The sequence below is a fragment of the Capricornis sumatraensis genome, chromosome 15, assembly GCF_032405125.1.
Source record: "Capricornis sumatraensis isolate serow.1 chromosome 15, serow.2, whole genome shotgun sequence".
Taxonomy (NCBI): Eukaryota; Metazoa; Chordata; class Mammalia; order Artiodactyla; family Bovidae; genus Capricornis; species Capricornis sumatraensis.
This window is the reverse complement of record NC_091083.1, coordinates 65,438,598-65,455,142: the sequence shown is the minus strand read 5'-3', so window position 1 is coordinate 65,455,142 and position 16,545 is coordinate 65,438,598. Positions and strand designations below refer to the sequence as shown.

Genomic DNA, 16,545 nt, shown 5'->3' with positions numbered 1-16,545 from the left:
TGGGTGGATGGGTGAGTGGGTGGATAAACGGATAGATGGAAGGGTGAGTGGGTAGGTGGATGAATAGATGGATGGATGGGTAGATGGATCAGAGGATGGTCATTCCCATTGGTGCATAAATAGACGGGTTCCAACTCTCCTCTGTTCCCCGGCCCCGACCCAGGTCCTCTAATCCAGTTCCCAAAACTTAATTGGCACCTTTTCACTCAGGTCCACCCATTTGTACCAACGTGGGGCCATTCTCCGGAACCAAGGAGGCCCACCTTGAGCAGCAGAGAGGAGTCTCGGCAAGAGGGTCAGGATCCCCAGTTTCCCATCCCAACTCTGCTCCTGTGCAGCCTCGGCCAGCCAGGCTCCTCTCTGGCGTCAGTTTCCCCACCCGCACTATGAGCATTCAGCGTAGCTTTGTCCTGAGGTGTGTCGATGGCACGTGTGCAGCAGCTATTAAGTGACTCCTCCAGGGCAACACCTGTCGGGAGTCTCACCCATCTCTGCTTCCTGGAGTACTGACTCCTTTACTCCCTGGAAAACTCTCACTCAGCCTTCAAAATTCAACTCAGACATCGCTTCCGAGAAGCGTCCCAAAATCAGAGAGACCGAAACAGACAGACACAGACTCAGACTCAGAGAGACAGGGTGAAAGATGGAGGCGTTTAGAAAAATACAGAGAGGAAGGGACTTCCTTGGTGGTCCGATGGATAAGACTCCATGCTCCCAATACAGGGAGGGGGCACGAGCTCGATTCCTGATCAGGGAACTAAGGTCCCACATGCCACGAGTGGCATGGCCAATAAAAAAATAAGAAGAAAAGAAAAGAAATAGAGAGAGGGGAAGGAAGTGGGGAGGAGGGACACAGAGAGCGCCACACAGAGGCGGAGGAAGGCAGGACAAGACACAGAGGTTGCCAACGTCAACCAGTTATGTTTGGGACACGAAGCTACAGTGACTAGGCCCCAGGTCCCCTCACCTCCCAGGAGCCCTGCCTGGAGCTGGGGAAGGCGCTGGAGGCAGAGGCCAAGGCAGGCTCGGTGTGACTGGAGAACAAACCAGCCAGGAGGTGCTGAGACGACTCATTTATTGAAAGCTCAGGACTTGCCAAGGAGGCCCTAGATCTTTCTCCAAAGCGGAGTCTTGTGGCTAGCCCTGCAGTCCCCACTCCAGACTAGGGGCAGAGCTGCAGGACCAGAGCACCTGGGGGACCCTGGGTGGACAAGGGACACTTATACTGTCACAGACAAAGGCTAGAGCCTGGGAGGGAAACTGAGGCAGATGGGCAGGTGGGCAGGAATCTGGCGGTCAACACAGAGGGATGGCAGCCCTCTGTCAGCCTCAGGATGGCACGGTCAGCACCACGGCATTCTGCAAGGAGCAATGGCTCTAGGTTAGGTCCTCTGAGCCCTTGTGCCCCTCACCCCGCTGCACCCCCAACCCCTGCAGCCACTGTGTCCCCCACCCCCAACACCAACCCCATGCCCTGGGGTGAGCGCGGTACTGGGAACACAGCTTGCACTAAGTGAATGAGTGAACAAATGAATGACGATGAATAAATGACCTTCAGTGTGGGAGAGGTCACTGATTTTAGAGACTTTAGTTCAAGTGTCATTTTTCCTGTGAATTTATTGTGTGACCTTGGACCAGAAGCTGGGCCTCCTACAGCCCTGGTCCTTATCTGAGAAGTAGGTCCAGCATTCCCTGAGCTGCCCACCTCCCAGAGCTGCTCCAAGACTCAAAGGCACACTGGACTGAAGAGGACTGTGAGACCATGTCCATACTCAGCAGGAAAAAATGTCCTGATCTATTAGGGAAGGCTGCCACAGGCACAGCACAGGGGAGAAACAGAAAGTGTACTTGCTACCCCTGGACCAGGGGAACTGTGATTCTGTGAGGAAACCTGAGATCCCATCCCACAGGCCAGTCCTATGTCTGAATTCAACAAGAAAGAGCTCTGTGACTGCTTGACAATATCTGCCTTGGGCAAGTAAGGAAGGGGTGCTAGAAAGTATGTCATATATTTGCCATTCCCAAGTTAGGTAGTTTATAATCCCTGAGCAACCTAGAAAGTGGTGCAGCTACAGACCTTGTCAGAGGCAGAGCAATCCCCTCTCCAGAGACAAGCTTTAGGCCCATCAAGGCTTACCCTCCGCCCTCCATGGGAAACTCACCTCTATGATTGCCAGGGCTGCATTGGCAAAATTGACATTGAGAACCTTAGGTAGGGGGATCCCAACATCTAGGTTCACTGTGAAGAGGAAGTGGTTGAAAGCAAAGATATGGGAGGGGCCAAAGTGGGACCTGCTGACCCTATTCCACAACTTTGAGCTAGCCAATTCTCTTCTTGGAGACTCAGGTTCCCGTGAGACTCCTACTCATCCTACTAAACCCAAACAAAAATGCCCCTTTTCTCTATTATCTTAAGGGGTTCCCTCAGCAGAGCCTCCTTGAGGTTCTCTCAGTCTCTTGCACAATCTGGGTCATTTATATTCTATTCATTTGTTTATACAACTATTTCCATCTGGATTGTGAGCCTGAAAGACACGATCCACATTAGATAGCTCTTGATGCCCAGAGTTGGGCATGATGCAGGAGCTATCCATATTGTTTGATTGGAAACAATCCTGGTTTCTGCATCTCAGAAAGGGGGATCAAGCCCTCTCCAACCTCAGTGTCTATTAAGAACAATGGAGAATGATCAAATCACTTTGCTGTACATTTGAAACTAACACAACATTATAAATTAACTATACTTCAATTTTTTAACAAAAGAACAATGGATAGAGACAATGGATTTGGCAGTCCTGAGTTCAGACACTCTGTGTCCAAGAAAACACTTAAGGCTGCGCTTACCATTGAGCTTTGGCACATAAGCTAGCCGAACCACATTGCTGAGCCATTCTTCTAAACGGGACGCCTGCAACAGAGCATGCAGAGGCTGGGAGGGGTGGCTTTGCAGGGAGCAGCACCACCTTTCCCAGGAAGAAAACTCCAGAGGTCCAGCTGCCCCACCATCCCCACAAGCCTGACGACATAGCTCCTAGTGGGCACAGGAACTGCTGGGGTGCGCAGTCCAAGAGTGACCCAAAGGGGACTCTGATTTAGGCAGGCTTCACTCTGGGCCCTGTGAGCTTGGAAGGGCTGCGCTCCTGGAGGAAGGATCTGGGGCGCCTGGTGGGGGCCTGTGTCTGAGAAAGAAGGAGGAAATGAGCCCAGCTCCAGTAACTCTGTGTGGGCTGACCTTAGATTCCTAGGAGTTGAGAAACACTTAGAATGATCTAGAATCTGAAACCATCATGAAATTCTAGAACCTCAGGACTTTGTAAGAAACAGGAAACTAAGGGCTCCATGAGTCTCTGAAATGTTAGAATCTTCTGAGGTCAGGGACTTTATTATTTGTGTGAAGTTCCAGAATTTCGAGCCCTGGTGAGGTTCTACACATTTACAGCTTTGTAAGGTTCCAAGACTGGAAGATCGGGAGATTCACTTTCCTAAGACAATGACTGTTTGACAAGTGAGTGCACGTGTGTGCACACACACAGAGAGACACACGCCGGCCTGGATGTTTGTCCACTCCGTCTTTTGGGGGCAGGGCCCAGACTGGGGCCAGTTCAGTCATATGGCCTGACTCATCCTGCCTCCTTTCCACCCTACCTGTAGTCCCTCACCACCGCCAAACTGTCCAGCCTCCCAGGAACTTACATCAAAGGTGTGGGCAGAGGAGGATGCCAGCTGGACGCTGAGCCTGGCAGAAAGAAGAGAGATATTGAGGGGCCCCAACACCCACCATACCCCAGCCTGCCCCATGCCTAGCTCTCCAGGATCAGGAAACAAGGTTACAGGCCCAACTCTGCCTCCATTCAGCCTTGACTCAGGGTCTCAGTTTACCTACCTGTAAAATGGGCTTGGAGGGAGGTGCCCTCCTTCTGAAATGTCATGACTGCCACCTCCAACTCCACGGCCCTGGAACCTCGATCTGACTCCCACTTGTTTGACTGACGCTCTCTGAGGAGTAGCCCTCCCATAGACTGAGCCCTGGATACAGGGTGCTCTGCACCCCACAGCTGCTCACTAACGGCAATAAACCACCAGCGGATCACAGCTGGCCCACAAGAAGGTCCAGGGCCAGAGCCCGGACACACATCTCTTCTCCTGAAGAGCTGAGGCTTCAACAGCCACCAGAAAGGGGAGATGAACCCTGGCAGTGGGTGAGGTCTTTGCCAAGTCTAGAAATGGAGTGGCGGTGGAGCCTTGCGGGGAGGAGGCGGGAGGAAGGGGAGGCAGCTGCAGCCTGAGGGGCCGGCAGGGGTCAGGTGAGCGCCGGGTGCCTATGGCCCAGGGCAGGCAGATCTGAGTCCACTGGGAATACTTCTGCATCCTGCACCCAGGGGAGGGTCAGAGAGGCCGCAGGCCCCGGGCCAAGGCGAGAGCGCTGGGCCTGCAGGACGGAGGCCTAGACAGAGGACTTGCTTCCAGAGACAATGCACTTTTGGAGCCTGGGCTTTGCAAACTGTAAAGTGCTGTGCATGCGTAAGGAAGGATTGTCATCAACCTCACTATCTCGGTTAGTATGATTATCATGAGGCCTAGTTACCAGAGAAGGGGAGAAACTAGAGAAATAGCTAGTCCACATGAATAACAAAGCATCTGACCACATTCAAGGACAGGCATCTCCATGGCCTGCCTCTAGGGCTGATAACTCAGAAGTGTGGACTCCACTGCAGCAGGTTCGTCTCCAGGGCCAGGTTTTGAGCAGGTGCTGTGGAAGATGCCCGCTCTGGAGGCAATTCGCTGAGATCTAGTTGCCTCATCTGTAAAATGGGCCAAGACCACCCCTTCCCAGCAGGTTCCAGAGGCAAGGAAGACGCTGGCAAAACAAACACCTGCAATTCAGTTGCCTCTCAATTAATAATGGGGTTTCTGCTAGTCCCTAATTTTTTCTTTTAAGCCTTTATTGAATTTGTTACAACATTGCTTCTGTTTTACGTTCTGGTTTTTGGGCCGTGAGGCACGTGGGATCTTAGTGACCCAAACAGGGATCGAACCCACATCCCCTGCATTGGAAGGTGAAGTCTTAAGCACTGGACCGCTAGTGAAGTCCCCCTAATTCTTGTTCATAAAGACAACACCCAGGATCCCACGTTACCGTTCCAGGGATAGCGAGATGTGCAGTTTGGTAGCCGAGGGAGCCAGCTGGGCATTTAAAGTCATCACCTACATGAGAAGAGCAGGCAGAGATTATACCAGTTCAGCAAAAGGAGCCTGAAGACAGGTCTGCCTTGGCCAACAGGTGACTTTCCACCATTCATTTCCTCCACTACCCCTTGCTGAAGCCCTACTGTGTGTTAGTGTCCATGCTGGGCTACAAGAAGTCATGTGAAGGTTCTGGTGCTCAGAAACCAGGGTACTAAGGGCTGTCAGCATTGGGTGCGAGGGGCGGCAGGAGCTTGGACAGACCCTCGATCCCGCCTGCAGTGGGTGAGGGAAGGCATTGCCCCTGAGGTGGCCCCTGTGCCGAATCCTGGAAGACAGGAATCAGCCAAAGGAAGGGGAGAAACGTGGTGGTCTCTACACAGTCAAGGGCAAGGTGGGGGAACCTGGCAGCCCTGAGTAACTGGCTTAGGACACAAGGCTGGGAAAAGCAGGAGAGTAGGCCAGGGGTGGGGAACGCGGCAAGGAACGGTATCTGGCCGTGTGGGGCCTGGGCAGAGAGTGAGCGGGGTAGGGACTGCCCCTGCCCAGATGTATGGTTGGGGAAACTAGCAGAGGTGGGGTGGAGGGGAGCAGACTGGAGGTGGGGGGCCGGGGGGAACTGGAGGGTCATCCAAGAGATATCTGAGCACAGGGAGGCTAGGGGGCGGGGACAACTCCTGAGATCCTGAGGAAGCACCCGGGACACATGTGTGATGAGGGAGCAGGCGGGAGTCCAAACAGTCAGGTTGACAGTGGGGGCGGGCTTCCTGCACGGTGCCCCATGGGATCCCCCACCCCAAGATCCACAGCCTGGAGCGGGTCAACCCTACTCAGAACCCCAGTGCCGCCTCCCACCCCTCAGCCACTCACCCCATTCAGCTGGAATAAGGCCTCATGGGCCCCTTGAGGAAAGTAGGAGAGCACATGGATGGTAGTTGGGATGGAGACTGTGGCCTTGTGGTTCTGAAGCGTGACTGTGGGTGCTTCCTTCACCCGCAAGGAGAGCAGGAGCTGCTGGCCTGGGGGCAGCTTCCGCAGGGCCTGGAGAGAAGCAGGGCAGAGCCGGGGGCATGGGGGCATCTTAGATGCCCCACTAATAGAATCAGCCGGTCAATCGGTCAACAAACACTCACTGAGCACCTAGTGGGTACTGGTACTGAGCTGGGAGCTGTGTTAACAGCCTGAACCAGATAAGTCTGGTCTCAGCCCCCTTGAGGCTGACATTATGGAACAGCCCAATCAGAGTCAAAATCGCCCCTAAATAAGTGTAAGTGTTAGTCACTCATTTGTGCCCGAATCTTAGAGACCCCAAGGACTACAGCCCACCAGGCTCCTCTGTCCATGAGATTTTCCAGGCAAGGATACTGGAGTGGGTCACCATTTCCTTCTCCAGGGGATCTTCCCAACCCAGGGGTCGAACCCAGGTCTCCTGCACTACAGGCAGATTCTTTACCAACTGAGCTACAAGGGAAGCTCAAAATCACCCCTAGAACACACTTTATTACACAACGTAAAAAAAGAAAACAAAAAACCTTCCTATGCCCATGATCCATCCTCTGCCCTCCTATCTAGCCTCCCACCACTGGCCCTTGTTCTCTTCTCTCTTAGACTCACTGACCACTCTGCTGTTCCTCCAAGCAGCACACTCCTACCTCAGGGCCTTTGCACTTGCTGTTCCCTCTGCCAGAAATGTCTTCTCCAGACACCTTCACCGTTCCCTCCCTCCCCTCTTTCAGCCTTCAGCTCACATATCACCTCCCCAGTGAGGCCTTTGCAAGGTACCCTCCTCCACCTTCTGACACTGTATGTTTTCTGTTTATTTACTTGCTCAGTGTCTGTCCCTCGCATCACAATGGCAGCTCCTGGAACACAGAGACTTCTATCTGCTTTTCACTGTCTGCCCCTTGCACATGCCCAGCACCCAGCCCAGGGCTGCCATATGATTCAGATTCCCACGTCTGGAAAGAAGCTGTTCAGCCCCAGTTGGAGGAATGGTAAAGCTGAGGGCCAGGCCCTGTAGCCACATACTGACTGATGCCCACTAGTCAAATCTCCCTGAATCTTCTCCTTTCTCTTATTTGAATTTTTCCAAGGTCACTGCCCTGACTCTTCTCTCTGGGGACAAGAACACTGAGACTAAGATGAAGTAAGGCAGTTGGCCGAAGAATTGATGCTTTTGAACTGCGGTGTTGGAGAAGACTCTTGAGAGTCCCCTGGACTACAAGGAGATCCAATCAGTCCATCCTAAAGGAGATCAGTCCTGGGTGTTCATTGGAGGGACTGATGCTGAAGCTGAAACACCAATACTTTGGCCACCTGATACGGAAAGCTGACTCACTGGAAAAGACCCTGATGCTGGGAAAGATTGAGGGCAGGAGGAGAAGGGGACAACAGAGGATGAGATGATTGGATGGCATCACTGACACAATGGCCATAGGTTTGGGTGGACTCCGGAAGTTGGTGATGGACAGGGAGGCCTGGCATGCTGCGGTTCATAGGTCGCAAAGAGTTGGACACGACTGAGCAACTGAACTGAACTGAACTGAAGGCAGTTGGAGGGAGGGGGCTAAAGTCATTTGGAAAGAAACTCCTGTCCTCTGCTTGACAGAGGAGCACCAGACCGAGGACAAATGCCCAGTTGACTTCTGGCGCAGTTAAACCCTGGTCCTTTCCTCTCTAAGCAAAATCTACTATCAGGGAAGGAAATGGTGTTAGTCAATCACACTTCAGTGTGAATTTGAACGCAACATTTAGTTGTGACTGCAGAGCTGTATTGAGAAAGATTCTGGAGTCCATTCAGGGTCATCAGGAAAGACCCACCATGAATAAAGTCCATGAGAGGGTCACTCACCTCAGGGACCAAAGCTGCCAGATCTGTAGTTGTCAGTGGGACATTGCTGGGAACCTGGACCAGAGACCAAATGGGAAGGGGGATAAACACAGAGCCAAGATAGGGATCCCTCAGCACAAACAGTAGCTTCCTCCCACCCGACTACACACATGCATCTCCACAGACACTCATGTTCCTTCTAGTAACCAATGATGAGTGCTTACTACATGCCAGACTCATGCTAAGGGCTTTCTGAGCCTTCACTCATTCCACCTTTATAACTGCTCCAGGAAGTAGGTGCTGTGATTACTCCCATTTTACAGATGGAAAAACCTGAGATTCCTGTCCAGGCTCATAAGCTGGTAAATGGTGGCACCGGGCTTTGACCTGGGCAGGCTAATTCTAGAACTTTTAAACTTTCCTCCCAATTTGAAGGCCCAGGAATCTGACCCCACATATTTTTGCTTTTCACCCCAAAATATTCCCAAATACTATACATTTGTTTCTATCATTTACAAATTAGGACATTTCACATAAATTTGCAGTTTCTAACTTAAAAAACTTGGAAAATTTGGTCACATCTGGCTCCCAGCTCAAGGCCCTATTCCAACCACCCCACAGGCCTTCAGCGTGCTCTTTGGACCCCACATATAGGAAGTGAATGATCAACTCCTGCTCCCTTGGGCTGAGCCGCAGGTGAGGGGTCCAGGTGGCTCGGAGTTAACTGCTTTTAGACAGGGCTGAGACCAAGAAAATGTCACTGGGTAAGGCTTCTGGGCTGGGGCTTCCAGACATCTGTGAGAGTGTGAGAGGGGCCAGAAGGGAAACAGATATCTCTGGAACTTCAGAATAAATGTCCAATGTCCAAATGTCGTGAAGAGCACAGTCGGTGACATCATTGACTTCCCCAAGCCCCGAAACCCCATCCAGGTGCCGCCCAAGGAGGACCACACATCCCAGGTGACTGCTCCTCTGTACCTCTCTAACACTGTTCGGGCTCCATATACCTTTGGTATAGTCCAACCTGAGTTTTCTTCTCTTCAACTCAAATATGCTCTTGAGAAAGTAGTAGGAATGTTAAGCCATTCACACTTTAGTAAAAATTGAGCATTGACTCCACAAGAGCTCATCTGGTGCTGGGATAGAAAACTGGCTACATTTCACACACCAATTTTGACCAATTCAAAGTAACTTCCTAAGTGTCATGTTCAGAAGTCCCATTCAGGTTTAGCCAAGTAGAGGCCATTATCAATTAGTAAAGTCTTGTAGAAAAGTAATGTCATACTTATCTACAAGGACAAGCATGGACATGTACCTGCTATAAAACTGTCCAAGTCTCTCTGATTATAAGAAGAAGGCTCATCAGGGCTGAACAGTGATGAGGTTCAGCTAGGTTACAACTAGCATTGCTAAGACCCAGCAGGGCAGGTTGCCACACTTACCAGCTCAGAGGTGATGTCCAGGTCAAGGGCACCGCTGGTCTGAAGGAGCCCAAACACGGTGTTAAAGAGGAACAGAGGCACAGTCACCTGGGATGTGTGGTCCTCCTTGGGCGGCACCTTGACGGGTTTGCGGGGCTTGGGGAAGTCAATGATGTCACCAGCTACGTTCTTCACGATGGGCTGCAGAGGTGAAAGACAGTGAGGCAGGATCTCAGGGCAGCTCACTCACCTGGCTCTGAGCCAGCATCCCCTTCCTGGCCTCCACTGAGACCTCACCCACCCCCAGTGGTGGGCAGGGCCTTGGTGGACACTTACGTTGACGTCCAGCTCTATGTACTGGTTGGAGATGAGAGGCAGTGTGGCCAGAGTAAATTCCACAGACCCAACAGCCCCGAGGGGCACCAGGCCTGGATGAGGAGGGGAGGAAGGAGAAAGGCCCCATGAGCCCAGGCCCTACTTCTATTTATTGAGCGCCTGCTGAATGCCTGGCACTCTACTGAGTTGGGCGCTACTGTCATCCCCATTTTACAGATATGGAAACTGAGGCTTTAACAGAGGAAGTCACTAGCCCCAAGCCACACAAGCCACAGGGTAGCAAAGCCAAGGTTCCCGTTTTCCAGCGCTGGTGCCACTAACCATGTCATTGCCCTGCGTCTCTCATATAACACCACACACAGAGACACATCTGCCCCCAGGTTTTCCATCCTAATTCTAGTTAAGCATTTTTATACTTTTTTCAAGGCCCATTTGTGAATACAAAAGGCATCCAAGTCTCCATAAGGCTCAGAGAGGCTGGGGGCCACTGTGGCTGAGGGGCCCTGGGTTCCTTATGTAAGCTCTGGACCTCAGTCATCTTGTCTGTCCAAATAATAATAATATCTGCCTCACACTTCTGACAGTGCCAGACACCCCACTGGTGATCAGCGAGTGGCCTGAAGCCCCGATAGATGGAGACCTGGATGGCTCCGCGTCGCCTCACCCCGTTGAACCGGCCTCAGCCCAGAACTCCACCATTAGGCCTCCTCATCATGGCGGCCTTGTCAGTCCGAGGAAGACGTGAAAGAGCCCAGAATTCTGCCCCGTCCTCCTTGCTGGTTGCCCACCCGCTGGGGTAATGGGGTGGAGAGGTGACAGCAGGTGCAGAGGAGGAGTAGGGTGGACCCCAACTCACCCAGCACGGCCCCCAGGAGCTCATTCACCACGCCCAGCACACTGTCCACCACGGGGCACAGCTGTGTCCAGAGGAGATGGGTTAACAGGAGCATAAGAGTGGGCCCCAGCCTGGTGCAGGGAATGACTGCATCTTCTTTGAATTATTTGCTGTGGGGTCCCGAGGACCCCAAACAGGGCAGACGATAGAGATGGATAGGGGGGCACACAGGTGGGAGGCATGGATGGGTTGGAGCTTGAAGTGTCAGAGGGCAGAGTGGGTGGTGTAGAGGGCCAGTTACATGGGCCCCCTCAGAACACCTTGGAGGATGCTGGGGGGACATGGGGACACATTCCAGAAGCTCACTGGGGAGTGGGGACAAAGCCTCCCCCAGAGGAAACAAATGGCTGTTTTCTCCAAGGTCTCAGGCCCCTCCTGCCATCCAGGTGGACGCCCGGAGACCTACAATCCGGATCCCACATTAACAGCACCTCCTACCCTCCACCCAGAGTCAGGCCTGGCCCGGGGCGTCCACTATAACACCATCCTGGGTTTCCTGAAAAACTCCTGGGCTTTGACAACAGGGAGCAAGCAGTTTGGATTCCAGAATCCTATCATGGAATCTGAGTCCACCGCAGCAAGAACCCCAAAGGTAGCCCAGCCCAGCCCCTTGTCTCACTCAACCCCTTCATTCTACAGCTGGGGCCAGAGGAGAGAGGCGACCTGTCCAAGGTCACAGCTGTTCTCAGAAAAACAAGAGAAGGCTGTATTTTCATTTAAACGTGGAATCCCTAACTCCAGAGCTTCTGGGGTCAGGCACATCACAGAAAGGAGAGGAGACCAGAGGGGCTGTGATGGGAGGGGGTGAGCAGCCCCTTGGAGACCAGCTAGCTGTGTGCGCCTGCAGGAAGGAGGTGCAGGCAGCCAGGATGGCTGGCAGCACAAGAGAAGCCAGAAATCAGATTGCTGAGAGAAGCCTCCAGTCTCTAAGTGCCAGTAATTAACTCTTATTTTTAAAACCTCTTTGAGTCACATAAATCCTGTCTTGCAGCCAATTGTGCAGAGACCCCAGTTACTGGCTGTGACTTAAATATAGCTACACCCCTTGTTGAAATCGACTTGAGATGGGCCTGGGCTGCTGGGAGCTTCTCTTCTCCCCCTGAGCTGCTTTTCTGATTGGATTCTTGAAGCCCAGGGCAGTTTCATCAGCATCAGTCTCCCATACCCTTGCCACCTGCATGGGTGTTCTTAACAAGGCCTCACAAGAGAGGTCCAGCCAGGACTGGCAACCAGAAAGCCTGACTACTCTTTGCTGGCTGTCAGCAAGCCGCTCCCCTCTCCATCCTTAACAAAATGGAGCTTTGGCCAGACCAGCTTAAGTGTGGTTCAAGGGATGGCAGGGGCAGGCAGGAGCATCCTGGAGCAGTTTCATCATATTGTGTTTAACGTCGTACATTGTCTTAACATATGGGCTTTCCTGGTGGCTCAGCAGTAAAGAATCTGCCTGCAAGGCAGGAGATGTGGGTTCAATCCCCGGGGCGGGAAGATCCCCTGGAGGAGGACACGGCAACCCACTCCAGTATTCTTGCCTGGAAAATCCCATGGACATAGGAGCCTGGCAGGCTATAGTCCATGGAATCACAAAGAGTCGGACCTGACTGAACGACTGAACACACACACACACACACACACACACACACACACACGTCTTAATATACATATATGTGATCTTCTTAGACGTATTTGCTAAGCACAGGGCTTTTTAAAAAATCATTGAGTGACCCAATTCTAATTCAGATCTAGTTACAGGAAAATATAGAGTCAATAACAATACAGGTGGCAAAGAGAAAGAGACTTGGATTGGAGAGCAGGTCGCCGGAAGCTGTAGATTCAGGGTTCAGAGGTCTGGGGACAGACTGTGCCAGCCCACCTACAGACTGGCAGGCGACACCTGGGAGGCCCATGGGCAGGCCAGGATGGGATTACCTGATGGGCGTGGGAGGAAAGACCAGCCTAATCCTGCCTGGCGCCCAGATTAACTCAAAGCCGGGGAGGAGGGGCACAGCCCAGGGGAGGGGGTGTGCCTGGTCTGTGGCCCCACACTCACCAATTCTGGCAGCACCTTGAAGAGTGTCTGTTCCACGACCCCAAAGAGTGGTGCAGGTAGCAACCTGGGCAGAACGAGATGTGTGAAGGTGTGGCCACCACACAGGGACAGTGCCAACTCAGATGACGGGGCAGCATGGGCACCTGGGACTCAGGACATCACCCATCTCCTCTCCTGGTGGGCTTGACTGGGACTTAGGGATCTGGGTTTAAATCTTGGCTCTGCCTCACCATGGGGCCCAAAGAGGGATTTCAGTTTCCCCATCCATACAGTGCCTGCTTTAGAGAGAGCTGCTGCCTCTGAGATCAGATGAGAGCGTACACATGTCTAGTGCTCAGTGAAAGTCTGTTCCCTTCATCTCCCCCAATAGTTATAGACAAGTGACATTTGGGTCAACAACAGCACCTGGCTTAGGCTGAGGGTTCAGTAAGTATTTGTTGAATGAATGAATGAATGTCTGAGGGGGTGGCCTGAGGATGTGCATGGAGATGGACTTAGGTCTGTTTGGAGATGATGGGTGTACAGAGGGAGCGTGACAACCACAGAACCACAGCCAGCACCCTCCTGAGCTCCACCCCTCCACGCCACCTCTAGCCCAGAGGAGCAGGATGGAGCCACTGGGATTTACGGAGCCCAAGACCCTGCCTGGAAGCCCCTTACTAAGGCTCTTCTGCAGACAGAACCAACCCTGGTTCACCCTATTCTTGGAAACTAACACAGAGCTATCTGATCACCCATCACTGTGCGGGGGCCACCCAGCAAAGGTGGGGTGTGGGTGTGGGATTTGGTGTGGGTGTGGGATTTGGTCTGGAATGGAGAGACTAACAGGGGCTGACTCAACGTTGGAAGGGGTGGGGGCGGACAGCAGATGACAGTAGGGGCAGGTGCAGAGTGCTGCAAGAAAGCCTTGGACCTGAGTCCAGAGACCAGTTTATCTCCACACTTGCTGCAATGTGGGTGTGTGACCTTGGGCAAATCCCTAGCCCTCTTTGGGCTTCAGTTGCCCCGTGGTGGAAGAGTCACTGTGTCCTGAACACCTGGAGTAAGAGATGGATATAACGGTGCCAGAGACTTTGGGATCATTGAATTCAAGTGCTCATTATACAGATAGGGACACGGAAGCCCAGACAAGGGACAGGGATCCCCTAGGGTCACACAGCAAGTCAGAGGCTGAGCTGGGTCTCTGACATGCTACAAGCAGAGACTCAATTCCCCACAGATGGAGGGACGCCCATTGGCCCTTGTTCTATCTGGAAGAAGGGAGGCAGGTTTTCCGGGGCTGGAGAAGAGAGACGCTCAGGAGCGGCAGTTGCAAGCTGGGGGCTGGACCAGAGTCCTTGTCCGTGGTGGGCCTCAGTCTACAAATCTGTGCAATGGGCTGATGTGGTGAGAGGCACAGAGTCAAGGTGAACTCAAGCCCCGCCCAGCTGGCCCAGGAGACCCCGGGTGTACGCAAGCGCGATGAGCCCGATCAGGTGTGGACGCCGGGAGCCGCCCAACTAGGGCTTCAGTCCGCGGACTCACCCCGTGAGTAGGCTGATGTGTCCCAGGAGTGTGCTGCAGCGCTTGAGGATAAGGATGGGCGTACCCCGCGCGCTCACGCCCAGCGCCACCCGCGACGACACGTTCACCTCGGCGGCCAGCTGCAGGAGGCCTCCCAGGGGACTGAGAGACAGGAACTGGGGGCGTGACCAGGCAGCCAAGGGCCCACCCACCAGGGCCGCCTCAGCCGCGCCCATCCCGGGGCAGCAGACCAAGGCTCTGATAGGCCGTGGATGGGGTAGCCTTGCGAGGGGTCTAGTCCCACGCCCTCCTCACCCTGCTGCCTCGCCGCCCCTACGTCCCTTCCCTCACCCCCACCAGTGACCTCTCTCAGGGAGAGAGATGGAAGTCCCTGGACATCCGTGGGGTGGAGATCCCTGGAGAGGGGTAGAGAGGTGGGATCCAGGGAGGGAATAGCAAAGCAGGAGTCCCTTGGGAAGGAAGTAGGGTGGGAAGAAATAGGGGTTGAGGGGCTGAGCCTGCGGAGACAATAGGGTAGGAGGTCCCCAGTGGGGTGGGGTGGGGAGCAGCAGTGTAGAGGCCCAGGGGCACACTCACCCGGAGCCGTGCAGGCCCACCTTGGTGTGCAGGTTCAGCTGCACCCCAAACCCTGGCAGCAGCTTCACAGACACCTTTGGCAGTGTGACTTCGTCCACCTTCAACCTGCGAGGAGGACAGGGCCACTGACATCCCCCCGCACCGGTCCCTTAGTGCCTGGACCCACCCAGACCAGCCAGGTCAGGACAGAGGTCTTTGGAGCAGACACTTGAAGAGGCGGAAGGAGAGAGCCGTGAAGATACTTGGATTAGCCTAGAGAGACTGAGAAACTTGCCCCAGATAACACACTCACACAGTTATTGAAACTGATCCCACAGCTGGAACCCTCAAACACAGGGACATGCTGCCTGACATTCAGTAGACCCCTTATTTCCTGACTCGGTTTCTAGGACTCCCTATCTAAGGCTCCCCATGATATTCCCACTGCCTTCCAATAAATTTAAAAAGTCAACCTCTTCTCTATTCCCTGAAACAAAGAAAAGACCAGGCTACCTGAACAGCACGCAGGAGATAGGCAGTCACACAGCCACATTGTGAGGACTCACCCAGAAAGCTCTTCAACAACGCCAAAAACCCCTCCGTAGCCCAGCAAGCCACCTCCTCCAAGCAGACCCCCAGAGCCCAGGAGGCCCTGGTTGACAGAAGTAACTGTCCCCAGCACATTCTGCAGAATGGGCCCACCGACCAGCGAGTTCTGGATGGCTGCAAAGAGGGCAGGCGGGGGTGTTGGGGGTGGGGGAGGGGAGGAAGGGTCATATTACAGATGAGGAAACTAGGGCCCAGAGAGGCACAAAGTCACACAACAAATCGGGTTTGGCGCCAACAGTATGTCTAGGGCCCCTGGACACTGGACCACCTGGTAGCATTGAAAGTGGGGAGCAAAAGTAAAGGAGGCAGCCCCCAGCCACCAGAGCTCGAGCAAAAGGGAGGAGGCAGCCCCTCCTGGGCACGACTGGCCTGACTCTACATGGATTGTGAGAAGGGCAAGATGGAAGGGACTGCCTCGTGGAGGTTGGGACAGCCAGGGGAGCTTCCGGGAAGTTGCTCTTCACAACCATACTCTCTCTGGGCCGTTGAGCCCCTGGGGCCCCAAATGCCTGATAGAGTTCCCCCACCACAGAAATGGGGGGCAGAGAGGCTGGCCCTGCCAGCAACCTCCCCTGGACCTCGTCAACCCTGCCCACCCCCATCCCTGAGGGAGACTCAAACCCTGCTTGCTCATCCAGTCCAGTTCCCCTCTCAGAAGAGAGTGAACCACCCATTGGAGCCTGCACACCAACCTTTAAGCCCCTGAACTCTACACAGTTGGGAATCAAACCCTGTTCTCGTCTACCCCTCAAAGCATAAGCATGTAAGTCTACCCATGAGACAGTTTATACTGCAGCTGGATCCTCACACCCTGCCCACCTTGGGCTCACCTTTGCCGAGTTCATCCTTGTCGATCCTAGCGAGGGTGCCCACCGTCTCAAGCAGCCCCTGGCACGGAGTCACCAGACCCCAGAGGAGAAGCGGGGACCACATGCCCAACATTGTCGGCGTCACACCTACCAAGAATGGAAGCAGGAACCTGGGGCTGTCCTTGTGCCCAGGGCTTCTCTTCCCTGTGCCCCTTCACCAGCCTGGGGCCCTCCCACCCACCTGGCACAGCTTGAGCCCAGCTTCACTCCCAGGAAAGCCCTCTCCCTCCAATTTGAGCAGCAGCTAACACATCTGAATTTAGTCATCTGTGGTC

At 53.7% G+C, this 16,545-nt stretch overlaps 1 protein-coding gene across 1 annotated transcript; it reads right to left on the bottom strand.

Moving 5' to 3' along the window:
* Positions 1-1,329: 1,329 nt before the first annotated feature.
* On the bottom strand, positions 1,330-16,343 carry BPIFB3 (BPI fold containing family B member 3). Its single transcript, XM_068987660.1, has 15 exons — positions 16,232-16,343; positions 15,359-15,515; positions 14,814-14,918; positions 14,238-14,378; positions 12,714-12,777; positions 10,628-10,688; positions 9,772-9,863; positions 9,457-9,636; positions 8,036-8,089; positions 6,055-6,225; positions 5,138-5,205; positions 3,694-3,736; positions 2,845-2,908; positions 2,163-2,239; positions 1,330-1,359 (listed from the first exon to the last, which is right to left on the bottom strand). Exons 1-15 carry the CDS (start codon positions 16,341-16,343, stop codon positions 1,330-1,332), a joined length of 1,419 nt encoding a protein of 472 aa, XP_068843761.1.
* Between the last annotated feature and the right edge of the window lie 202 nt (positions 16,344-16,545).

Excerpts from the sequence above, each read along its gene's own strand:
- BPIFB3 (XM_068987660.1), bottom strand. The coding sequence starts at position 16,343 with ATGTTGGGCATGTGGTCCCCGCTTCTCCTCTGGGGTCTGGTGACTCCG. Across the intron at positions 12,778-14,237 it reads CACATCAGCCTACTCACGGG|GTTGCTACCTGCACCACTCT; the intron begins GTGAGTCCGCGG and ends CGTTCTGCCCAG. Across the intron at positions 1,360-2,162 it reads CAGCCCTGGCAATCATAGAG|AATGCCGTGGTGCTGACCGT; the intron begins GTGAGTTTCCCA and ends TGCTCCTTGCAG.